This window comes from Pteropus vampyrus, unplaced genomic scaffold (genome assembly GCF_000151845.1).
Source record: "Pteropus vampyrus isolate Shadow unplaced genomic scaffold, Pvam_2.0 Scaffold167, whole genome shotgun sequence".
NCBI lineage: Eukaryota > Metazoa > Chordata > Mammalia > Chiroptera > Pteropodidae > Pteropus > Pteropus vampyrus.
The window spans coordinates 4,843,671-4,866,256 of record NW_011888948.1 but is presented as its reverse complement, the minus strand read 5'-3'; the positions used below and the strand labels follow the sequence as shown (position 1 = coordinate 4,866,256).

Here is a 22,586-nt window from a genome sequence, read left to right as displayed (position 1 = left end):
AGTGATAAGACTTCTGCCTCGTCAGAACTATCAGTAAAAGAGGAAAGAGCAAAGCATTTAAAAATAAATGATTTTATACTTATAGATTTGTTCTCTAAAATTCTTTTAAAACTACTTTTGTACCAAAAGTTGTTTATTTTTCTTACAATTTATTTTCTATTTATATATCTTACTATATTCCACTATTGTTTAATAATATCATCATATAGCTCTCATAGTAATTGAGTTTATATTCAGCTCTAAAAGCTATCTAAAGCTTTCTTTTAAAGAACTAGCATAAAATTCTGCTTCTGGTCATGATGGAATAACAAGGACGAGATTTACCCTTCTGCCTTAAACATCTAATATTCAATGAAAAAACGCATGAAATAATGTAGTTTAGACATTGGACAACTGGAAGTGCAAAACAGTGGTCTCTGAAAGAAGGAAAACAAATGTGGTGAGTCCTAAGATTGTCCTAGCTATAGTGCAGAGAGAAAGAGCCCAAACGGAACATGGCAGTTCCCATGAGTCGAAGGGAAGGAGTGAGAACTCAAGGAAGCCAACGTGCCTAGAATTTGTGAGACAGAATACCTGAGGAGGGAGCTGCCTGTAAAGGACAGAGTCATCTAGAAAGAAAATTCCAGAGATTTTCAGAGGGTTCGCCTCAAGTCATTAGCTGAGTACTCTCAGTGAATGCATGCAGTGCCAGAGGCCAGGAAAAGAATTGTCATAAATGAATGAGCACAACAATAGTTGGAGCTCACATAGGGCTAGAAATAGTTCAGTTCCCACCAGCTGGAGTGGAAGAACATTATGATACACAGAGTGTCAAGTAAAGTACTCAGAAGAGATAATCTAAGTATTGAGATACAAAATTAGCTCAAGACTAATTAAGATTTTAAGTAATCTTCAAAAGGATCATCCATGTTTAAGTAACTTAACTATACCCCAGGACAAAATTCAAGAATCTTTAAAGGAAAACAGAAATTATCCAGCACCCATCAAGGTAAAAATTTTTACCAATAAAATAAAAATTAGGATGCATGTAAAGAAACAGGGAAATATGACCCATAATGAGGATAAAAATCAATTAATAGAAACAGGTCTATTATGTAATTATGTTCTATATGTTCAAGAAGGTGGAGGAAAAAGCTATGGGAGATGCCGATAAGACCCAAATCAAATTTTTATGCATGAAAACTATAATGTCTGAGATAAACATTATATATACTGGATGGGATTGATGATGATTAGACACTGCAGAAGAGAGTAGTGAATTTGAATACAAAACAATATAAATTATCCAAAATGCAATGCTTAGAGAAAAAACATGACACATAGAGGAGAAAAGTAAATAGAGCATCAGTGAAATCTGAAGCAACTTCAAATGACCAAATATGTGTGTACCTGGAATCTTCCCCCAAACAAGAATGAGTATAGAAGATATATTTGAAGACATTAAGTTAAAATTATTCCAAATTTCATGAAAACTATAAACTCACAGATTCAAGATGCATAACAAACCTCAAGCATGAGAGACACCAAAACACAGTATAATCAAATTATTTAAAATAAGTGATAAAGAGAAATCTTAAAAGAAGCCCGAGGAAAAAGGCATATTACATACAGAAGAACAAAGATAAGAATGACAACAGGTTTATCATTGGAAAAAAATACAAGCCAAAAGATAGTCAACACTATCTTTGAGAAAAAAATTATCAGCCTAGAATTCTACACTCAGAGAAAATATCTTTCAAAAATGAAAATAAAATATAGATTTTTTTTAGACATGTAGAAGCTGAATTAATTCCTCAGCAGCAGATCTGCACTATTAGAAATATTTCATGTAGAGGGCAAATGATACCAGATAGAAATCTGGATCTATACCATAGAAGAGTATCAGAAATGGCAAATAGATAGGTAGATGTAGCATATTTCTCCTTTATTTTGAAAATCTCTTTTCTTTATCTGTTATTAACACATATCGATTAAAAGTAAAATGCTGGAAAAGATGTGTCTTGTTAACACTAATCAACAAGAAGTTGGAGTGCCTATATTAACATCACAGAAAGTAGATTTCAGAGAAAAAAATATTACTAGCCATAAAGAAGATCATTCCATAATGAAAATGGGGGTGATTAAGAGGATAAAACAATCTAAAATATTTATGAACCTAATAACAAGAGTTTCAAAATATCTAAAACATAACTGATAGAACTGAAAGAAAAAATAAGAAAAAAAATTTTAAAAACCACTCTTTTGGTTTCAAGCTTAGCTTAAAATATAGTTTTGCTAGATTAAATCACATTCCTAAAAATGTGCTAGTATTTTCTAAGTTAATAATAGTAAAAAGCCATTCCTCTGAGTTGCATTACCTTCTCATTAATTGCCAAATCAAGGCCAATGTTAGAGTGCGGTTTCCTTCATTGAGATCTTGTCCACCAATGCCAACCAGCGAAAACTTAGCTTGATTTTTCCCCAACTCCACTGCATAGTTACAATTCTCAAGCTGTTAATGAGAAAGGACAAAAATCTAATGTCATCATCTCTATGGTGATGAATACCAGATAAAATAAGAATAGAAATAAAGACTCAAAATGAAATAAATGTGGTCAAATTGAATGATCTCTCAAGACTCACATGGTTCTGAAATCATAAGATTCTAAATTAGTCAAAGAAATTTCCATCTTTTCTTAAATAGAACCTCTCATTTCCACCAAAAACTATTCATAGTGTCCTCTTAAATACAAAACCAAAATGAATTCATCATTATGAACATTTTCATGGCTATATTACGCTACATAAATAGAGAGCCATGCTCAGTTACCAGTTCATAATATTCCTAAAAAGCTGAATTCATAGAGATATGATATGGAAAATCTGAATTCTCTATCCTATATGTACATAGTGAACTGACATGTGGGACAGGTATTTCTGTGGTTAGATCATTGAGTCACAGAGATGAGAAATGGTGGGAAATGTTTGTGCCAACCTTGTTGCTACTTTTATAAAACAATGTGTTCTCACTGTGTTGATATTAGACAAACTATTCATATGAGTCAAAGTATCAGTACAAAGCTCCAGTTCTTCAGAAAATTAGAATGAGGATCCCGCTGGGGAAAAGCAACCCTGCTTGCTCTAATTATGTTAACTGAAATTTTCACATCACAATGTTTCAAGACCTCTAACATGGAATTATATATAAGTAATCAACAGAAATAATGGACTTGCTTTAATAAAAGTATTCAGGTTTCTGATTGCTCTACTATAATTTAACCCCTAGATAAACATTATTTATCTAAGTTTGGCCTCCTGATAAAGTATGCACAGGATGGTCTTGCACGCTTAAAACTTTGCCTAACTACTGGAACATCAGAAGAGTCATTATTTACCTTCTTCATATTGCCTCCCAGTTTGGGGTATGGTGGTTTGTTTACTCTGTTCCAATCAACAGGGACTTTAATCTTTTCATAGAGCTGGAAGATGACCAGGGCATCCGATAAGTCACTGAACAAACACAACACAAAAGAATTCTCAGGTTGCTGACATTGATAAAGAGCCTACGGTGAGCCAGGAACTTCTTCATACATTAGCTCAAGGAACGTTCACAACTTGGCAAAATTGATATTAGCAGCTCCATCTTTTGAGGTGAAAAAACTCTGACTCAGACATTGAGGGTACTTACTTGAGGTATCCCCCAGGACTCCTACTATGCCCATCAGCCAAAACACATTGCATCCGGGGAAAGAAACATGACTCTAACAAATGGCATAGGAAACCACCACAAACTTAACATTTATTGTTTTGTCTGCTTGTGAGCAGATTATATAGGCTGGTAACATGTAGTACATTTGTCCTTTTGCTAGGTTATGATTTTGTACTAAACATAGAGCAAAGTTGGTATACGAAAGCGAGTTTCTCAGCTGAACATCCAACATCTGCAGGTCAGTTTGTCACTTTTCCCCTTTCTCATCAAGGTACACACATTTTGTGAAGAGAATTGTACACCGTAGCAGTATTTGGAATCCTGGGGATCTTTCAAGGTCTTGGTGTCTCACATTAAGGATGAGTCCTCAAATATTCTTACCTGTATAAATGATTGACTCGAGGGTTAATGCCCAGGGAATTCATCCAGTTCCTAAATGTTCGTTCTTCTCTTGTCTCACCTAAGTTAATGAAGACTGGTTATCTTTCAGGCCCCTAGAAAAATATGCCTTATCAAAGTTTAAGTAAAGAAGCTGTAATAAAAACTGAAGAAGAATGAAAAAAATCCTAATGAATTTAGATGACGGTTGTTATTCTGTGTTAATTTTTTTCCATTTCAATTGAAGAAGTATTTCTATGGTATCTATTAGAAGTGTGCAAGATCCTTTGTAGGGAAACTGTTCAGAGTTGGCCCTCAAAGGCTTACATTCTTTCTGAAAAAACAAGACTTTTAGGCATCAAAGAGAGATCATGCAAGCTTGAGGGCTAACATATGAAGTAGATACATTTGCTATTTGAGTTGAGATAGGGGAAGAGAATAGTATGGGCTAAACTTGGAGGGAGTGGAATTTGAGCTTCACCTTATAGGGCCAGTAAAACCTGGATAGTAAAGAGGAAAGGGGAGAGGATTTGGGGGATGGTAAGGGATGGGAGTAGGAGATAGCATAAATATGAACACAATGAGAGTGATAGACAAAGTCTTATTAAAACCATTAGGAACTGACTTTTCAGGCATCTGTGTGGCACAGTACACGGAGATAAGGCTATCTAGTGGCTGGAATCAGAATCAGGGATCTTTGGGTGTGAGGTAGCAGATTTGCGTTGATATATTAGATAATGTCAGTCATTATTATTTTTTTTTATTACTACAATAAGTTCTTAAGCAAGGTAAGAGATGTAATGAAAGTAGTATTGTTATGTTCCTGGCAACAGTATACAAAACAACTGGAAGGCAATATGCATTTAAAGTAAACCTGCAGAAAGGGTAGTGTTTGACACTAGCATATAGGCACATTCAAATACTTGATTAATGGAGGAGTAGGCCCCTAAGACCTATTGAAATAATTGGTGTATGATTTAATAAGAGTCCAGAAGAGCAGAAAGGAAAACTAACAATCGAAACGCAATTACGCAGGAAGAATTATTAGTATTTGCTGATTCAATACATTTAAAGGTAAAGGAGAGGAAGATATCAAAGTGAAACCCAGAGTTCTGGTGACTGAAGAAGAAGAAGTGGTATGATTAATGGAAATGGAGACCTTCTAAAGAAGAGCTGATAAGATGGGGGGTATAGTAGAAAGACAATGAAGGGAGGGAAAATAATCAAGTCTATTTTGTATATGCTGAATTTCAAGTGATAGCGAAAGACCCAAAGGGGGATGTTCTAGAGTCAGCTGGACATAGGTGATTAGTAGGCTTGATACATGTATTTGGAATCAATAAAATGCATGGACCCCTTACCACAATTTATCAAATGATACAAATGTAGCAGTATTGGAACACAGACTGATTTTGTATTTCCAGATAGAATAAAGCATTGCAGAAAAGGATCAACCAATACTTTAAACCTGAATTTCCTTTCTTTGGTGATATTAATTTTGTTTTGATTTTTTGGCTTTAAGATTGGGACTAATTCATGATGGGGAAAAAAGAGTAAACTTCTCTGGCAATTTTACCTGTCAGAAACTGACTAAAGCAATATGCTTTTTATTCAATCTTAGGGCACTAACCCCCCGTATATAATGGTCAGGGATTCTGCCTCATAATATGATTGTGTGCCTCCCATAACCTAAATCAAAGAAATAAAAAACCCTAAAATCTTAGTAAGCACCTTCTAGCATAATTAAATATCATTTTTAGATAATGAATGGCTGTAATTCCTTGCCTCTAGAAATTAACACTCAGTCCATTAAGTACATAAATTAGGTTTTTGGAACTCAGGATTTATTTCATCTGATAATTAAATGCATTGTCTTCCCTAAAACAATTCTGATAATGGATGAAGCCCATGTATTATGGATGTGATATAATAGTACTTGATTATTCCTGCTTGGGGGTAATTGACCTGATTAATCTATTTATTATTTTTGTTATGTACCAGAGAATTGATGACCTATTTGCAAATCTTCCCTGACATGTGAAAAGTTTATATTTGCTTAGGAGGTGATTTTGGATTCCCTAAAATTGCAAATGTCTTTCCAAACTCTTAATCAACTGACTTTCAGTTACCTTCAAGAGCCCCCAAATCGATGTCCTGGTTCTCTGGTTTATGCAGGGCAGGATATCTATTAAAGAGGTTGGCAATGAAAGCCAAGTTCAACTTGGGGTTCCCTCGGACAACATCTGTGGCTGTGACAAACTGCCTGCAGCCCAGCCTCTCTGCTTGCTGCAACATACATTCTGCCCTCTGGATGTCATCCTTTTCCTGCAACAAAAAAAGACATGTCAAGGCTGGGTCAAGGCTCTTCATGCACAAAGTAGACGTGGATAACAGAAAAAGAAATGGAAATATTATCAAAATCCTTAGTCTTTAACTGCAAATAGACACTTAATAATAGCTATTATTACTTATATTAGCCTGAACCAAAGTCAGAAAGTCACAAGTAAAAGGAATCTGAGAAGTTAAGAATCCCATCTCTATATAGAACCATTTCAGATAAATGGTTGGTTGTCCTATTTTTAAAGATATTCAGTAGATTCTACAATTTATTACTTAAGTATGTCTTAATTATTTTCAACCATTAAGCTTAATATTATTTCTTGCCAGACTTCATGAGATTTTTGTCTACCAAAAATGTTTATTTATTAAGTAATAAATTATATTCCTATTTTTAGTTCATCAAAGATATTTACATCTGCCAATAAGAACTTCTGATTAGTATAACCGCCTTTCCCACACTGAGCTGGTATATTGGCAACTCAAAATATGTTGAGTTATATAAGCTACATATTGTCATTAATAAGTATGTAATATCAATTTGGCTTTTGTAAACTTCAGATTGAGAAAAACTCACTGAACATTAAATGTCTGTTCAATTAATTAGTTCTAGAGAATCTCCAGTCATTTGTAAAAAGACTCTTAGAAAACAAAAGTTTTGTTGAATTATGGTCCACAGTTCTTAGAGTGCTTAAGAGCCTATAAAAACTAACTTCCAGGAAACAGAACTTTAAACTACAATTATTTCTTAATATGATGCTTTACTAGATAACACTATACATTATACATTTCATGAGATTTACTTCTCATTCAGGAATGAGTTAACTTCAATAAGAACTCATTGGATTTAACTCTAATGACATCAAATGAGGCACAAAAATGGGTAAGGTGATTTCTCAAGATCAATATTAAAGTGGTAGCAAAATTGAAATTTTAACCTTCAGACCTATATTGTACTGTTTTTAAGAATGCTCAAACCAGACACTTCTAAGAACTCTATGATTCTGCCCAGTCCTTTTCTCCCAATCCCCAAGGTGAATTTTGGAGCCATCCTAGGTTTAAATCCTTGCTGTTTTAGGTATTGGCTCTTTGGCCATGAGAAATTACTAGCTTCTCTGACCTTCAGTTTTCTCAACTATGTTTAATACTTACCTTAGTGATATTTGCAAGGATTAGAGGCTGTTTATGCAACATGCCTCCTATAGTACCGGGCTCGCTGGAGGAACTCAGCAAGTGGGGATTTCTCTTTTTATTATTACTTGAGGAAAAGAGCCCCAGATTTGGATCAAATAACTTCTAATAATCTGTCATATGATCTTGGACATGTTAATTAACTCTTCTGAGTCTCAGTTTTTTTCATCACTTAAAGTGAGAATTTATTTATTTGTAGAAATACCCCATCTATTTCCAGAAATAATACTCACGTACTTAAAATGAAAATAGTAATCTTTCTTGGTGCTATAGAGCCTATTACATGATGGGACATACACAGAAGTACCTAGCATGGTGTATGGGCATTTAATTAGTATTAGTTTCTTCCTTTCCTTAATGTTCATTTCCAGATTTAATTTCCCATAATTATGATCCAAAACTGTTAATAGTTTTTAATAGTTTCAACAGGGCTTTAAGCAGAGATGTTCAATCCTGAAACCCCAGAGGCAGGGTCATGCAGGTCAATAGAGCTGCCAACACAAAAGTTCTCTAAACACAACTTGGAACATGGCCTTACCCTTAGTCCTGACATGTCAATAACAACAGCAGGAATACCCTCTTCATCTCCTTTTGGAGCGACCTGTTCAAGCAGGTGGTAATAAGCTTTTGAGTCCTGTGAGAAATTGAGAAGTTACAATTTCAAATTACATACTTAGGATAACAATAATTTCCCCAAAGCAAATGTATTTCATTTCTTATTTGACTATCATTCAAGAATGCAACTTAATTAACAAAGCTGGAAACATTCACTAATTTGAATTTTCTAATTGTCTGTTTACCTTCTCTATTTGCCTTCCTTTTTAAAAATGAGTATAACAATTAAATATACAGGACAGACACAAAAGGCAACCCAAAGATGCAAATATTATTCTTTTGTTCTTAAGGGAGAAAAATAATTTACTTACCTGTAATAAATTGCATGCAGGAAAATATATATTTTTATATGGCTATAGAAGTCAGTCAGCTAAGGTTTAATTTCTTTAAAAGTGACAGAAAAAGGAAGCAGAAGTTTAAAGCAGAGTTTAAAAAATACATTTAAATGGAAAATCAGCAAAAGATTTTTAATAAGCAGTCTTTATGTAAAAAGAGAGAGATATTAAGATGCACTTTAAGATGACAAGTACATGTAATGTTATCTAAAGCTGGGGAAAGCAGAGGTATGCTCACCTCCAGTGACAATAGAAAGATGAAAACAAGAAAATGCCAGCCATTGATGTTGCACTTGAGGAAACCAAGTTTCGAGTTTTGTCTCTTTTATTTCTGCCTTCTCCTCCTCTTACTGTAGCTATTTAAAAGTCAGTGAAAGTTCCACGAAGGTGTTAGGCACAAATAAAATCTGCCTAGCATGTGTTACATCTGTTTAGCCTTGCTAAGAATTGCCTCATTTGATCTGATCCTAAGAAATATTTCTCATTCGCTCTAGCATGGGCATTCTTACCACCTTTGCTGAGGGTGCAATTTAAGGATATCTCCCAAAGTTGCCTATTGCTCAGACATACATTTCACAGTGCTGACCCTGGTTGGGATGCAGCTGCTCCCTGTGAACAAGCACAACTACTGTGTAATGCTCAGCTTGCCAGTTCCCATTTCATAGAACTACTTCCCAAGTCCAAAATGGTTGTTATCGTAAATAACTTAGACTTCAGTGATGGCACGTCAGGAAAATTCATGGCTTAAATTAAGCAGCCTAATTTTGGCTAAAAACCTTGAAAATTTTGGCTGAAACAATTTTAGAGCTTAACTGTTGAACACAAAGGGAAAGATGTTTTCCAGCTCCTAATAAATCCCAGTTTGGTCGGTGGTGCTAGAAGACCGTTAATACCAATGAAAGTGATGTAGATAAAAAAATGAATTTGGCATTATTAGTTTAAGTCCTAAGGAATGGGAGACTTTACATTTAGAAGTTTCACTCTAACTGGCACCATACCTGACAGACACTGAGTTCTAAAAGCCAGGAGTCTGCAGCAGGTGGAAGCTGTCACTCAAAAAATTATAAGCCTGGGTTGACTCCTGGTGAGGCATGTAACCTTTCCTCTGACTTTCTTTGGAGAAAATTTCTTTAAGTTTTGAGAAAGTGAAGACTGAAATATTTTTATTCCAGCATCTCACACCATTTGCTCCTCCAACATTCCTTACTGCACGCACCTTAAGTTCTTTCTATTTTAGTCTGTCATCAATGTCAACAGCTGTTTCCTTTCACCTTGACATGGAACTTTTCATAAAATGGAAAACCATAGTATATGCTCTCCTTAACCTTGCCCCTTTTGGATATCTGTTGTAGGACTTATTATGTCTTCTACACACTCTGGGGTAAATTATCATTGCAGGTGGTTTCCAGAAACATTATCTTTTAAAAGTCACTCTGGGTTATACAAAGGAAAACCTTTTAAGAAATTCACAAGCTGTTTTAGAGTGGTCGTATAGTGTAGTGGTCAAGTACATGGAAAATGGAGACCGACTGCTGGATTTGAATCCTGACTTTATCCCCAGCTATGTGAACTTGAACAAGTTACTTAAAATCTCTTTCTCTCTGTTTCCTTATCTGTAAAATGAGAAAATAATCCTTATCTCAAAAGTCTGTTGTGAGGATTAATGAGTCAATACATATATAAAGCAGTTAGAACAGTACCTGGCATGCAATAGACACTGTTTGCTAGTATCAATGTAATTAGAAGAGTCCTCATTTAATTTTTTAAAGGAATAGTGATCTGATGGTTTCATTTATAAAATCAGAAGAGACATTACGATCCTACACATATTTGAAAAGCAGTCTTATCTCTTATCCTCTATCTCATCCTTGTCCCTTCTTGATATTGAAACTCCAAGGGAGACCTATCTTTCTTTGTTGCTGTGCAGTCCCAAGGACTTCAGACACATCTGCCTGTGGCCCAGTGCTAGACCCGCACATGAACTTGAGAACAGCAGGGGCTCCAAAAACAGCACCAGCCGCTCTCTAACTAACCCCAGAGTTCTGAAGAGACATAGCCCAATGTCTTTGTCTTTTCTCCATTGCCACCCAAATTCCCTTCTTTCTGCAGTCAGTCATGTTCAAACTACAGTGCTCCTACCTTGATGTCAGTACTGAAGTTGTTGATTTTGCTGCAGCCTGAGTTTTCCAAGTGGTAATTAGCCCATCTCAGCAGAAGCTCCTCAGGAGAGAGTTTCATTAAATCCTCCAGACTCTCTCCTTCTCTCAGAAGAGCAATCAGAGCTGAGGAAGCACAAACAGCCAAAAAAACCCAAAAAATGAATGCAGGTGCTATTTCGGGGGATTAGTTATAACTTTCATTGAGCTCTGCTGGAAAGCCAAAAATAGCAACATTATCTCTGTGTGGTAATATTTCTCATAGAGCAAACACTTTATTATTATTTCTTAAAAAGAGGCGTAGGCATCATAAGCTTATTTATTATCCCTATTTTTCAGATGGGAAAGAAAAGGCACCAATGAATCTCAATCCTGTGCCAAAGAATATGGTGGCATGCCACAGAAATAACCAAGATTATTGGCTCAGAATGCTCCACTGGGTCTGTCAGACCACATTTCATGAGATGACAACATTTTTGCTTTTAAGACATCAGTTTTGTAATAACAATGCTCTCTTGTCTATTCCCATAGGTGTCTTATATTTCGATGTTTACCTGCCTAATTGTAGCATCTCAAAAAGTACAATCAACTCTTTCCTCTATGTTTCCCAGGTGAATATATATTTCTTGCTCAGCTAGAAGGTTTAAATTTAGCTGAGGTCATTATTTGCAAATTAATAGTCTTTCTCACAGGTTTTGAGTTCTCTGGGTTTTTTAAAAGTATTATATTTAATGTATTGGTTTTATATTATCCCAGGATTCTTTACTGGTTATTATGATTTGTATATTAAGTATATAATAAAAATATATTGTACTTTATATATAAAGTATAAGGATTAGAATTTAGATACAGATTTCATATTGGTAGGATGTGTACCTAAGAATCAGAAAGTAACATTGTGTTTTATATGATACTTATCAAGATCTGCTATTAAGGACAAGGCTATAATTGTCTAAATGCGGATAGGATGCTGCAAACAAACAGAAAAAGATTAATAATTACATATTTAGTTGAGAACTTTGAAAACCTAAATATAATTTTCTATTGTCTTGGTGAGAAATAGAACAAGTTTCTCCTAATCTGTTTCTATCTGCAATATATGAATTTGAATTGCTTCATAAAATACAAGTTGAACATAGACTTATTTGTTGTAAAGTGTCTACAGGCAAAGTTAACTCAGAAAAACTCTTGAGGTTGGAGTTGCAGACAGCTAGACTGAGCTGTAGGTTCTAAACGTGCATCATTAATAGTCTGTAGTCTTAAGCTTTTGCTACATTGTTTTTAAAAAATCTGGTTAGTGTAGATAGAATTAGTTACAGTAATATAATGAATTCAATATAATTACAGTTTTCAAAAATCGAAGATTCTGAACTTGACTATTCCCGACATCTTCCTCCTATAGCCCCCAACACATGTGTTAATAAAAAGCCACACCATTAATAATATTTGAAGTTTTGCTTGTACCTTCATTTCTGCTGAGTTCAATGTCAGCAAACAACCCAATCTTGATGACTTGCCACAAAAGTCCTAGGACCAGGTAAGGCTTCCCCTCCTTTAAGTCCTCAGCCCCGATGTTAACCACATGGCACCCAATGGCTGAGGCAGAGTTCAGAGCCAGGTTCAAATTCTCCTGAGGGAGAAAAGTATGCAAGTTTTGTTTTTTATTTTGCAAATGCCAAATGATGATTACTGATTGGCAACAATGTTTTGCTTCTGGAAAGTTCACAGGTCTAAAAGCATGGTCTTCACTAGATTTTAACACTGAGAAAAAGCAATGAGCAATAATTGGAAAAGAAAATCCAATAACTCAGACACAGAGCTTATGCAGTGCCTAGTCAATCAAACTAGAACCCTGAGTTGAAGGGCCATCCTGATCAGGATGAAGCAAATGAGTCTTACATTTTTCCATCTTGCTCTATTTTGGAGCCTTCACACTCAACATCTCCATTAGTTAGAAACAAAAGGGGCAAGACATGCCCTAATTGTTTTGTCACTGGCTATCATAAATGACACAATTGTTGATTATCAAGATCAGAGAAGAGAGTAAGAAACAGCATTTTGACTTTCAGATTGGGTATTAAAAAATGAAAAAGATACAAATCAAATGCTTAGAAAAGATAGAGTGGTTCTTACTATGATGATTTGTTGAGTATCTATAACATCTAGGGACCTTGAATATACACACGTCTACACAAACACACATACATGTGTATATACACATGCACATGTGTATAGATTATATGTTCTTATCACTAACAACAATGTACATAATGTAACTCATATACAGTTGGAATAGGGTCAATGAAATTTCCATTGACTCTATATACTATTCTTGGGTCCACAGAGGAGGAGATAACAGAGTTGGAGATATATAGAAGTTAGTTTTATAACAAATTAATAAGACAAAACACAGGTCACCAGTGAATTGGGAAAGTACCTATGAGAAGAGTGGGTTTTGCCCTAGTTAGAGCTCAAATGATGAGTGAAAAATACCATTTCTCCTTATAGATGAGAGTAAATTTAACATAAATATTTTCATATAGATTTAATCATCACTGTTCTCTTTGATTAATAATTCTGTTTTAAAAGTACACAGGGTTGCTAAAATCCAAACAGGATGTAACATTGTTTATGATTTTAGAGGTAAGACATGACTTCTTACCTCTTGCAAGAGAATTACAATAATGTTAAAATTCTGGAACATAGCATAGACATACAATTTACTACTGGTTATTGTTTCAGCTGATCAACATATTGAAGGCATTAATGCAAGTTATATTTATCATGCTGGTGGCTGTAGCCAATGGCACTGTGAAGGCTACCAGAGCATTTCCCGCTTTCTACCACCTTACTTCTTAGAAAGGCTTATCTCTTCAGCTAAAATGCTATGTGTTTGGCATCAGCTCAAAGATAAATTGCTAGGGAAAGTTTGAGTTAAAACTTTAGCCTGTGTGAATTTTATTCACAAGTGGTCAAAAACAAACAAATAATTCCCCAACTACTAATACCCGTTTAACGTTCTCCACCTCAAATGCCCCCCTACCTCACCCGTTATATTGATAGAAGATAAAACAGAAATGTGTCACTCTATCTCCACTAGTTATAACATATCACCAGTCGAAAGCCTAGATTCTGAGAATAACATCTGAGCACCTGAACAAGGCTGATTCAACAGTTATCGTGTTCATTCATTTCAAGAACAATCCTCTGTGAAGGTAACAGAAAGAAGACATACCTGAATGGTGAAAGGGGTAAGTTTCTTTTTGTTGATTGTTCTTTCATCGATTGTGTCTGGCACTGATAGGTTGATCATTTTACTGAAGGAGATACAATTAGATTAAAGAAAGCAGGCTTCTGAATAACAGGACCCAGTAACACTGAATTTAAATTCTAGTGATATCATAAGCAGACAAGACAGCAACATAATCTGTGCTACCCAGAGTTTAGATATAAAATCAGTTATGCAATTTTGACTAGATTCGAACTATCTGTGGGACAGGTTAATGTTCTAAAGTCATACTAGTATACTGAGCCAGGAAATAAGGACCCCACTTCATTCACTTATCTTAAAAGCTACAAATTATCTTGGTTCCCTTAGCATATTAGGAAATTCTGAGTGGATAGCCAAAGCAAATCCCCCATGAATACTTTACTTTCTCAGCCATAAAAATTGTCCCACTATGTAAAAGACCACTATATACTTTTGAGCTCATATAATAATGCCTAAATTTCTATTTGACACCTGGTCAAACTCTATACCTTTAATTAATCACATGATAAAATGTTTCACATCTTCTTATAGTCATTATTGTACCAGCACTTTAGAAATTTCACCCACTCAGGTATCTAATACATTGATCGGACACCCAAAACAAGCATATATTGTTTATGAAAAACTGATTTTATCCAAGTTAACACTGGTTTAATCTTCAATGGGGTATAAAAATTAAATTTTCTTAGGTCACCTTCATCTTATTTAAAAAAAAATTTTAAAAATACAAAGAAACAACAAAATCAAAGAATGGTAAATGACTGTGACTATTTTTTTTAATGAGAAGAGAAATTGGCATTAACATTTTTTCCTAACAATTTTAAAGCAATACTTTCTTTTGTGTGGTTATTCTTTAAAGATATATTTTTATGACTTTATCATGAGTGTATACATATATTTAAATAAAAGTCACCTTACTGCGATATAGGTATTGCAGTAAAACAAACTCCTAAATCATCATTTGAAAAATATGAAACTGGAGAGAACTAGAAGCTCTTGGAGATGGTGAATCCCAGGGATGACTTAAAAAAGTATAAAATATCCCCTGCCATTGAACAGCATATAGTCTAATTACAGAGACAAAACATCTGGACATAAAAAGTTATATAACAGTCCAATGCAGAACATTATAATGGCTCCCAAAATATTACAAATAACATGAGCTATAAAAATTCAGTGAAGGAAGAAATCATTGGGGGTTGAGATAAACCAGAAAATTATCCACGAGTCGATTTATATAGGAAGAGAGGATGCGAAAAGGCATTCTTAATAAAGAAAAATAAAAAGCAAAGCCACAGTTGCAAGTTATAAGAAAGACTGAGTAGGAAAGAGTGAGTAAGCTTGCTAATGCATTCTGTCATTCATGAAGCCATTCATTCAGTACACTGGGCTGGGTACCAGCATCAGAGGATCTTGAGAGGTAAAACTAGAAGGAGATTGATGGAAGGTCACGGGGTGGGTTGGGTACCAACCTAAGGAATCAGGACTTGATCATGTAGGCTAGGGTTTTTATTTTATTTTATTTTATTATTTTATTTTTTAGCAGTTGAAACTTTGGAAAATGAACTCTAATAAATAAAATATCAAAAGTGGAATTTCTCTGGTCAAAGCAGAGAAGGAGGTGCTCAAAGTTTGCCCTTCAACTCCTGGGCCCACCTAAGACTGGGCATTTCAAGCCTCCTCACTAACACTATGTTTTATGATGACAAAGAAGTTACTGAAGCAAAAGCCACAAAGGCATTTTCAAAGACACCATTATGAATTGACCAACTATGTTTTGAGGCCTCCCATGGAGTGAATAGATTTCTCCCTCAGTTGTATATTTGAATGCACCACTCACAAATCCCTTTGCATAAGGACTTGCATTGGATTGCTCCAATTATCATACTGCTATCTTCCATCTACTCTCATGTAAGCCATGCTCCCATAAAGCAAAGCAGTATGTATTCCAAAAAATAGTTGCTTTTGACCTTTTATTATTATATCTTTATGTTTATGTTTGTCTCTATACTGGGCATCCCTCTCCTCCACCCCATAAATAATAATTTTACATGTCTCATTACAAGTTGCTCTTGAAATTAGTTTGCTGTCCTCAACCTGCCAAATAAAAGTTTAGAAAGCATTTCGAGTCCAGCTGATCACTAAAGGTATTTGGTCTAGGATAAACACAATTAATTGTTGATATTCCAGAAAATTCTAGGGAAATCTTTGGAAACAAAGAAGGAGGTTTTATTTACCAAAGGACAATACCATCCCCAACGGCATTGAAGAGATCATTCGTGTTTGGATTCATTGGAATGACATGCCGACAGTCAGGGTCATTTTCCAAGGCTTTGTTTATCCAATTGACAAAGGCATATTTCTCTTCCTCTGCAAGTAAATGATTAAAAGTAGACTTATGTTCAAAGTAATATTCTGATATAAGCAAAATTATACATGTGGATCTGAGATTCTCATGCCTAAGAGAGACATTGCAAGGTTATCTCATCAATTATCCTATCGTCTCACATCTATTGACATTTAAAAATCTCAGATGACTGGGGAAATAGGCACAGAATTTCTGTTCACTCCAAGTCGTAAAACATACAGCAAGCAGATTTAGAAGATATACACACACACACACACACACACACACACACACACACACACACATGTATATATGCAAATATATTATATTATATTTAGAAGGAAATATATATTATATCTATATTTATGCAAGTAAATATGTAAATAAAAAAGATATTTTTCTTTAAGTTTATATAAAATTTAAATATAAATGTGGTCTAATTTTTACAGGATAAAACTTAAGGTTCTGTCTTTAGCCCTGATGACTTAAGTGGGATGATCACAGACAATCATTGCAATATCTCTGAGTTTCTTTATAGTGAAATTGCTATGAAATGAAATCATTTTCGATATAATCTTTCTTTCCTATCAGTAAAGCTGCCAAAAGTGAACTTTAGAAATTGTAATAACACCTCAAGTTATGCCCTTATAGCCCAGCACTGTGTTTCTCAAATTGTGTGTCATTGAAAACAATAGTGTCCCTCAGAAGGATCCCAAGTCACAAAAGTTTGAGAAACACTGCATATCACTGTCTTGAAGTTTCATAATGTACATTTACATAGCAAAAAGCTATGTAAATAGTTTTTGTATTTAAAATGTGTTTAAAAATAGAAGGCTAAACTTTGTCTTAGTGATTACAAATGGTACTTAAACATGAACTTATCTTTAAGATCAATTAATGTTTTGAAGAATTCATTTTGGGGGTTGTTGGATTGTTCTACTCTTTGGGCTATTAGAAGTTTCCATTAAGGCTGCTGGATGGCAGCATCCATAATCTTCAGAATAAATATACAACTTTCTTTTAAATCAATGAAAACAAATTTTGAACACCTCAGTAGGCATTAAGAATAATCATGACGTTTGAAAGTAGAAGCCTGAGAGTTTCATTTTATCTAAAAGATTTACAAAGACATTCTGGCAGCCTTTAATGTATTTTTTAAATGCTGTTAAGATTACTTTGTATCGGGCCTACTTAGAGCTGGCCAACCTACACATAGGAAAACGGGCAGTAGTTAATAAATTTATCTTAACTTGTCTTTCTTTGCACCCCTTAAGTTGGAATACCAAGTTTAGAATTTGTAACCCCAGAAGACGTGATCCTTTCTGCATGGTTCCCTTTCCCCCTGCCCTCAGGTCTCTCTCTCTCCTCATTCCAACACTCCCCCTACCTCCACTCATACCCATTAGTACAGCCTACCTGAATATGAGTGTTGGGTGCCAACACTAGACTGCTCTGAAGTACCACCAATTGCACAAATCCCTTCCTTCTTATTGATTGCTTTTCTAAAGGTCTTGGCAACATCTGTGCTTTTTAAGCCATGAAAAACCTGCAAAAATATAACGTATCTTTAGAAACCTGATATGTAATCAAGAAAAACATAAAGAGTACATAATGTTTAAGCAAGGACAGTGGGAATGTATTTTTGGATATTTTTTGAATTAAAGTTCAAAGTTTCAAATGCATCTCCTTGTATACTGCATCATACGCACCTTGATAAACTCGTCAAAGCTGATCTTTCCATCCTGGTCGAGATCACCTGTAGCCATTAGGTTTTCTGTAATTTCTCTCACTCTGTACCCAGGCAGAGGTAAGCAAGCAGCCTTGAACAAGTCGTTCAACTCATTGCAGCTGATGTACCCATTGCCGTCTGTATCTGTAAGGTAAATGACGAGCTGAAGTTTCAGAGAAATTCAGCTAAAAGCATGAAGAGAAGTGAGAGAAGGCTAGATGGGAGGTGAGAAGGCAGCAGAGGCAATCATTTAGGGGTCACAGCCTGACCCCATGCAAGAGTCAGAATCTCAAAAGATGTTCTGTTGCTATTGGATACAGGCATTAGCATCACTTCCAATATCCAAGATTCATAATTTCAAAACAGAGGTCTGGCAATAGAATCTAAAGAGACTTTGATAGAATCAGATGGTGAAATAAATCCCAGGCTTAGAGATAAAGAATGAGAAAAAGTATAAAATAATAGAAAAACATAGAAAACCAAAGGAAGTAGACACAATAAAAAGATTAGACCGAGGGACCATTTCCAGGAAAAGATACAGGTGAGAAAGGGTCCATATTCCATATTTTGATAAAGAAAGAAGGATTTTTCTTGAAGTATATCTTTCAGAACTAAGTTCCTCAGCTCTTTTACTAATACCTGTCATTTCTGCTATTTTGTTTGTTTTACCATTTCATTAACTCTGTCCTGAAGCTATTCATTAAAGAAGAGGATTGTGCCATTTGAAGTACCAGGTCAACTCACCAACTTTGGCAAAAGCTTCTCTGAGCTCCATCATTTCTTCATCAGACACTGATCCTCTGGCCATTTTTTATTGCTTTAGGCAACAGATCTACAGTAGGTGAGAACATAAGCAATGATTGTTGTGTCTATTAATTCTTAAAGTACAACATTAAGAAGCAATTTCTATTGTTCGGGTGAAGAAATATACCTCTGCATCCCTCATGATTTATAACTATCTTTCAAAAATGTAAAAAATAGCCAGTTTTTTTTTAACCCTGAATGTGGTGATTTCCAAAGACAGCCCTCACCAAATTCTCCTCTTCTTACATATATGGACTGCTGCTCACATCAGAAAGCAGAGCCTATTTCCCTTCCCTTGAGTCTGGGCTGATCCTATGACTGCTTTGACCATTTAGAAGGCTGGAGAATCCATGTCTAGAACTGTAAACTTCTGCTTTCATTGTTTTGAAATGTTCATTTTTGGGATGTTCCCTCTTGGAACCAAACCACCATGCAGTAAGATGTCCAAGCCACATGAAGAAGCCAATAAAGGAGAACTGGGTATTCTGGTTGATGGTTCCTGCTGTGCTTCCAGCTGACAGGCAGTGTCAACTGCCAGCTACCTGAGTTGGGCATGTTGGGCATTTTGGATGTCCCAACCCTTCTGAGCTTCCAGATGTTCACAGTCCCAGTCAATATCTCGTGGGACAGAAGAATCATCCAGCTGTGCCCACTGAACCAACAGAGTCGAAAGAGATTATAAAATGATTGATGTTTTAAATCACTAAACTTTGGAGTAGTTTGTTAAACAGCAATATACAATGAAAACACTTTATTTTTACCTAGATGTCTTTTAGACATACTGTCAAATTCATATTTAAAAATAATATGTTTGGCCAAGTCAACAGATAATTTTTATAAGAAGGGAATTATCAAAGTTCTCTAAATATTTAGAGGAGGAAGGATATCTGAGCCTCTAATAATTCATATATGTGAATCTGAAAGACTTTTTAGGTGTTCTTTTCTTAGAAAGGCTAGTGTTGCTGAGAAACAATGCCAGTGCTGGAATAATTTCCCTTTCCCTGTGCATTATTGCTGCCCTCTAGTGGGTAAAAGAAAATGAAACAGAAAATTGATCCTATTTTCCATGCCCCTAGCTAATAGGCAGGCACCAGCATGTTTCAAATAGGAGTTCCACTAAAGTTTACTGGATTTCCTAATGAAAAAGGGATAAATGGGGTGAGACTGAAGGATGGGATATTTCTATAATTATATTCTTGGCATTTTAGTGAAACTACTGATTTTTAAAAATATTTTAAATTTGTGACAGAATGTTGTTTTAGATTTATTTCCTTTTCCATATTTTCACATTATTCTATAATGCTGTACTTGTTCTCAGTGGAAACCACAACCACACAAAAAAGGAAACTCTTTGAACACTTAAACCTACAGGTCAAAAATGCTAATGCTCAATTTAGCCAGTTCCCATCCATTATTTACCAATTTCCTACTTTGCCACGTGTATACACTAGTGCTTTCAAACTTTTGTTTCTCTAAGCCTCTCTTCATTAATGGAAACTTTACATGTAAATAAAAGTGAACAAATAAAAAAAAAAACAATTGTGGGAGGCTTTGGTTGAAAAAATTCAAATGTCCTCCTGCTTCCACTATCCCACTTCCTTGTCCCCTTATGCACTGATGGGAACGCCAGGGAACATGATTTTAAAACTGTGGAATTTTTTATTATCGATGAAATTTTATTTTATTATATATCTAAAAAGGTATTGGTCCATTGGATTCTCTGAATAGTAGTAGAAAATGCTGAGACCTTAACTATGCATATAATTCATTTACACATCACAGTAACCCTCAGAGGTAGGTCCATATCTGACTTTCTTGTCTTCACTTTCTTCCTTTTATTGTCTATCTGTCTTGTCTTTTTTGTCCATCTCTCTATCTCCTTCTCTCCTTTATTTCTTTTCTTTTTTCCTTCTTTTATACCATGTTTTATTCCAAAAATAATTTAAGCCAGGTTACAAAGATATCTTTAAACTTAAGCTCTAAACCAATAAGATTATATAATTGGTGAGAAGGAGAAATAAGCATAGGTGAAATAAGATGTTGGCAGGGAAGAAAGAGCATTAATACTGCAAATACATGGTTAGGACAAGATATTTTGGGCTGAAAATCTAGTTCCAAGTTCCCTAGAAACTAATGCAAAAAGGGAAATATCAGTTACATAATTTACTCTATATAAGACAAACAAATCAATTTTCTTAGGGCCACAGAACTGAGGTCTGATAGCAATACCTTTACCCAGGCTTCAAGAAAAAGATCTTGTGTGATGTAGGAAACACAAGTTTTGTGTTTCTTATAATGTCCCTCAATGAAGGCTGATGGTGTAAGTATAACATTCTTGCTTTCTAGAGCAGGAAGCAGAAACTCAAGAAATTTAAAATACATATTTCAGATCACACAGCTAGGTAGAAGAGCAACTGGGATTCCAATTCACAGTCCTTTTTCTTCTCCCATGCTGTCTATTCAGGTTCAATGCCTTCATATTTCTATTAGATACTCATTTCATCCATCCATCCATTCACTCAGAAATTATTCATTGTCTTTATTATGCTTAGCCCATGAGAGATTAAACAGCTATAATATAGAGAGCATATCTAGGTGTTCTAGCTTAGAAAGCTTTTGCTTTCACGTGTTAAGAAATTGAGGCTTCTGTTTTAAGAAAATAGTATGTAACTTTGTATACTTTACTAAATTCTTGTGACTAATTTGGTTTAGTTCTCCTTTATACTCTCCACCAATATTCCACATATACATTAAGAGAAGGCTCTCCCCCATCATATTTTAATAAGGCCTTTGGTAAAATCTGGTCTAAAGCCCTAGAGCTGGCTGACCTTCTTGTTTTTAGGTATCTTAACACCTCTTTGTTCATGAATATTCATGGAACTATGAGACAAATCCATTCACTTAACAAATATTTAGTGAATGCCTACTATAATCCAGGCAGTGTTCTTCATTTCAGGTGAGGCATATCTACATTGACATAATTACCTTGAAGCAAAAAACAATGTGAAAGGTAAAGAGAATGAATGAGATCTCTGACTCTAAATTTGGCCCTATCCTTTAACATAAGAAGTTTAGATTTTAGAATACTGTAAGAGACTGGTGAGAAATACAAGTAAAGGCAAGAAATGAGACTGCATTGTTAGGGTCAAGAGCAAGGCCAGGGAAGAAAGGAAAAAATTAGTGTTTGGTGAAAAATAAAGATCATGCTATAGTGAAAAAGCAGAGCAAGTATTTTAGTATAAAAATTGCATGGCCCATTCAAATAAAAGACCTAGGAGGAGAAAAAAAGCATTATTTTAAAACCATGTGATTCTTAAGCCATGGCAGATAGGTCAAGATGAAAAACTTGAGCATCTGGATAACCACATTTTTCTAAGAGATTTATAAATGGGGTCAGCTCAGAGAAGCCATATAGTGAGACAGCCTTCAAATTTTAAAAACCCAAAACCTGTCAGTGATTTAAGAGCTAAAGGACAAGAGAGTCGATTGAACTACTTTAAAAAATGAATTGGAGAAGCGATATTCAACAGCCTAAGTTACTGTGATATGTTTTTTTTGGTCATCGGGCCCAAACACAAATAGGTATCTGAAGAGATTCTCTTTTAACATCAAAATGAACAGAAAGTCCTAGAAGCATAAACCAACATTTAGAGGCAAAAAGAAACTAAGAAATAATTTCTTACAACCATCTCGTTTTATAGACAAGGAATCTGAAGGTCCAATGAGATGAAATGC

General features: G+C 35.0%; 1 protein-coding gene across 1 annotated transcript in view; it reads right to left on the bottom strand.

Moving 5' to 3' along the window:
- The window catches only part of LCP1 (lymphocyte cytosolic protein 1), a 47,097-nt gene that overhangs the window by 11,766 nt on the left and 12,745 nt on the right, over positions 1-22,586 (bottom strand). The window contains exons 2-13 of the mRNA XM_011370368.2: positions 18,792-18,879; positions 18,028-18,191; positions 17,735-17,864; positions 16,209-16,341; positions 13,936-14,017; positions 12,165-12,330; positions 10,684-10,826; positions 8,133-8,228; positions 6,196-6,391; positions 4,070-4,148; positions 3,375-3,489; positions 2,358-2,491 (exon numbers count right to left, since the gene is read on the bottom strand). Of these exons, the coding sequence (XP_011368670.1) occupies positions 2,358-2,491; positions 3,375-3,489; positions 4,070-4,148; positions 6,196-6,391; positions 8,133-8,228; positions 10,684-10,826; positions 12,165-12,330; positions 13,936-14,017; positions 16,209-16,341; positions 17,735-17,864; positions 18,028-18,191; positions 18,792-18,855 (1,502 nt within the window). The 5' untranslated portion in view covers positions 18,856-18,879. The remainder of the gene's footprint in view (positions 1-2,357; positions 2,492-3,374; positions 3,490-4,069; positions 4,149-6,195; positions 6,392-8,132; positions 8,229-10,683; positions 10,827-12,164; positions 12,331-13,935; positions 14,018-16,208; positions 16,342-17,734; positions 17,865-18,027; positions 18,192-18,791; positions 18,880-22,586) is intronic.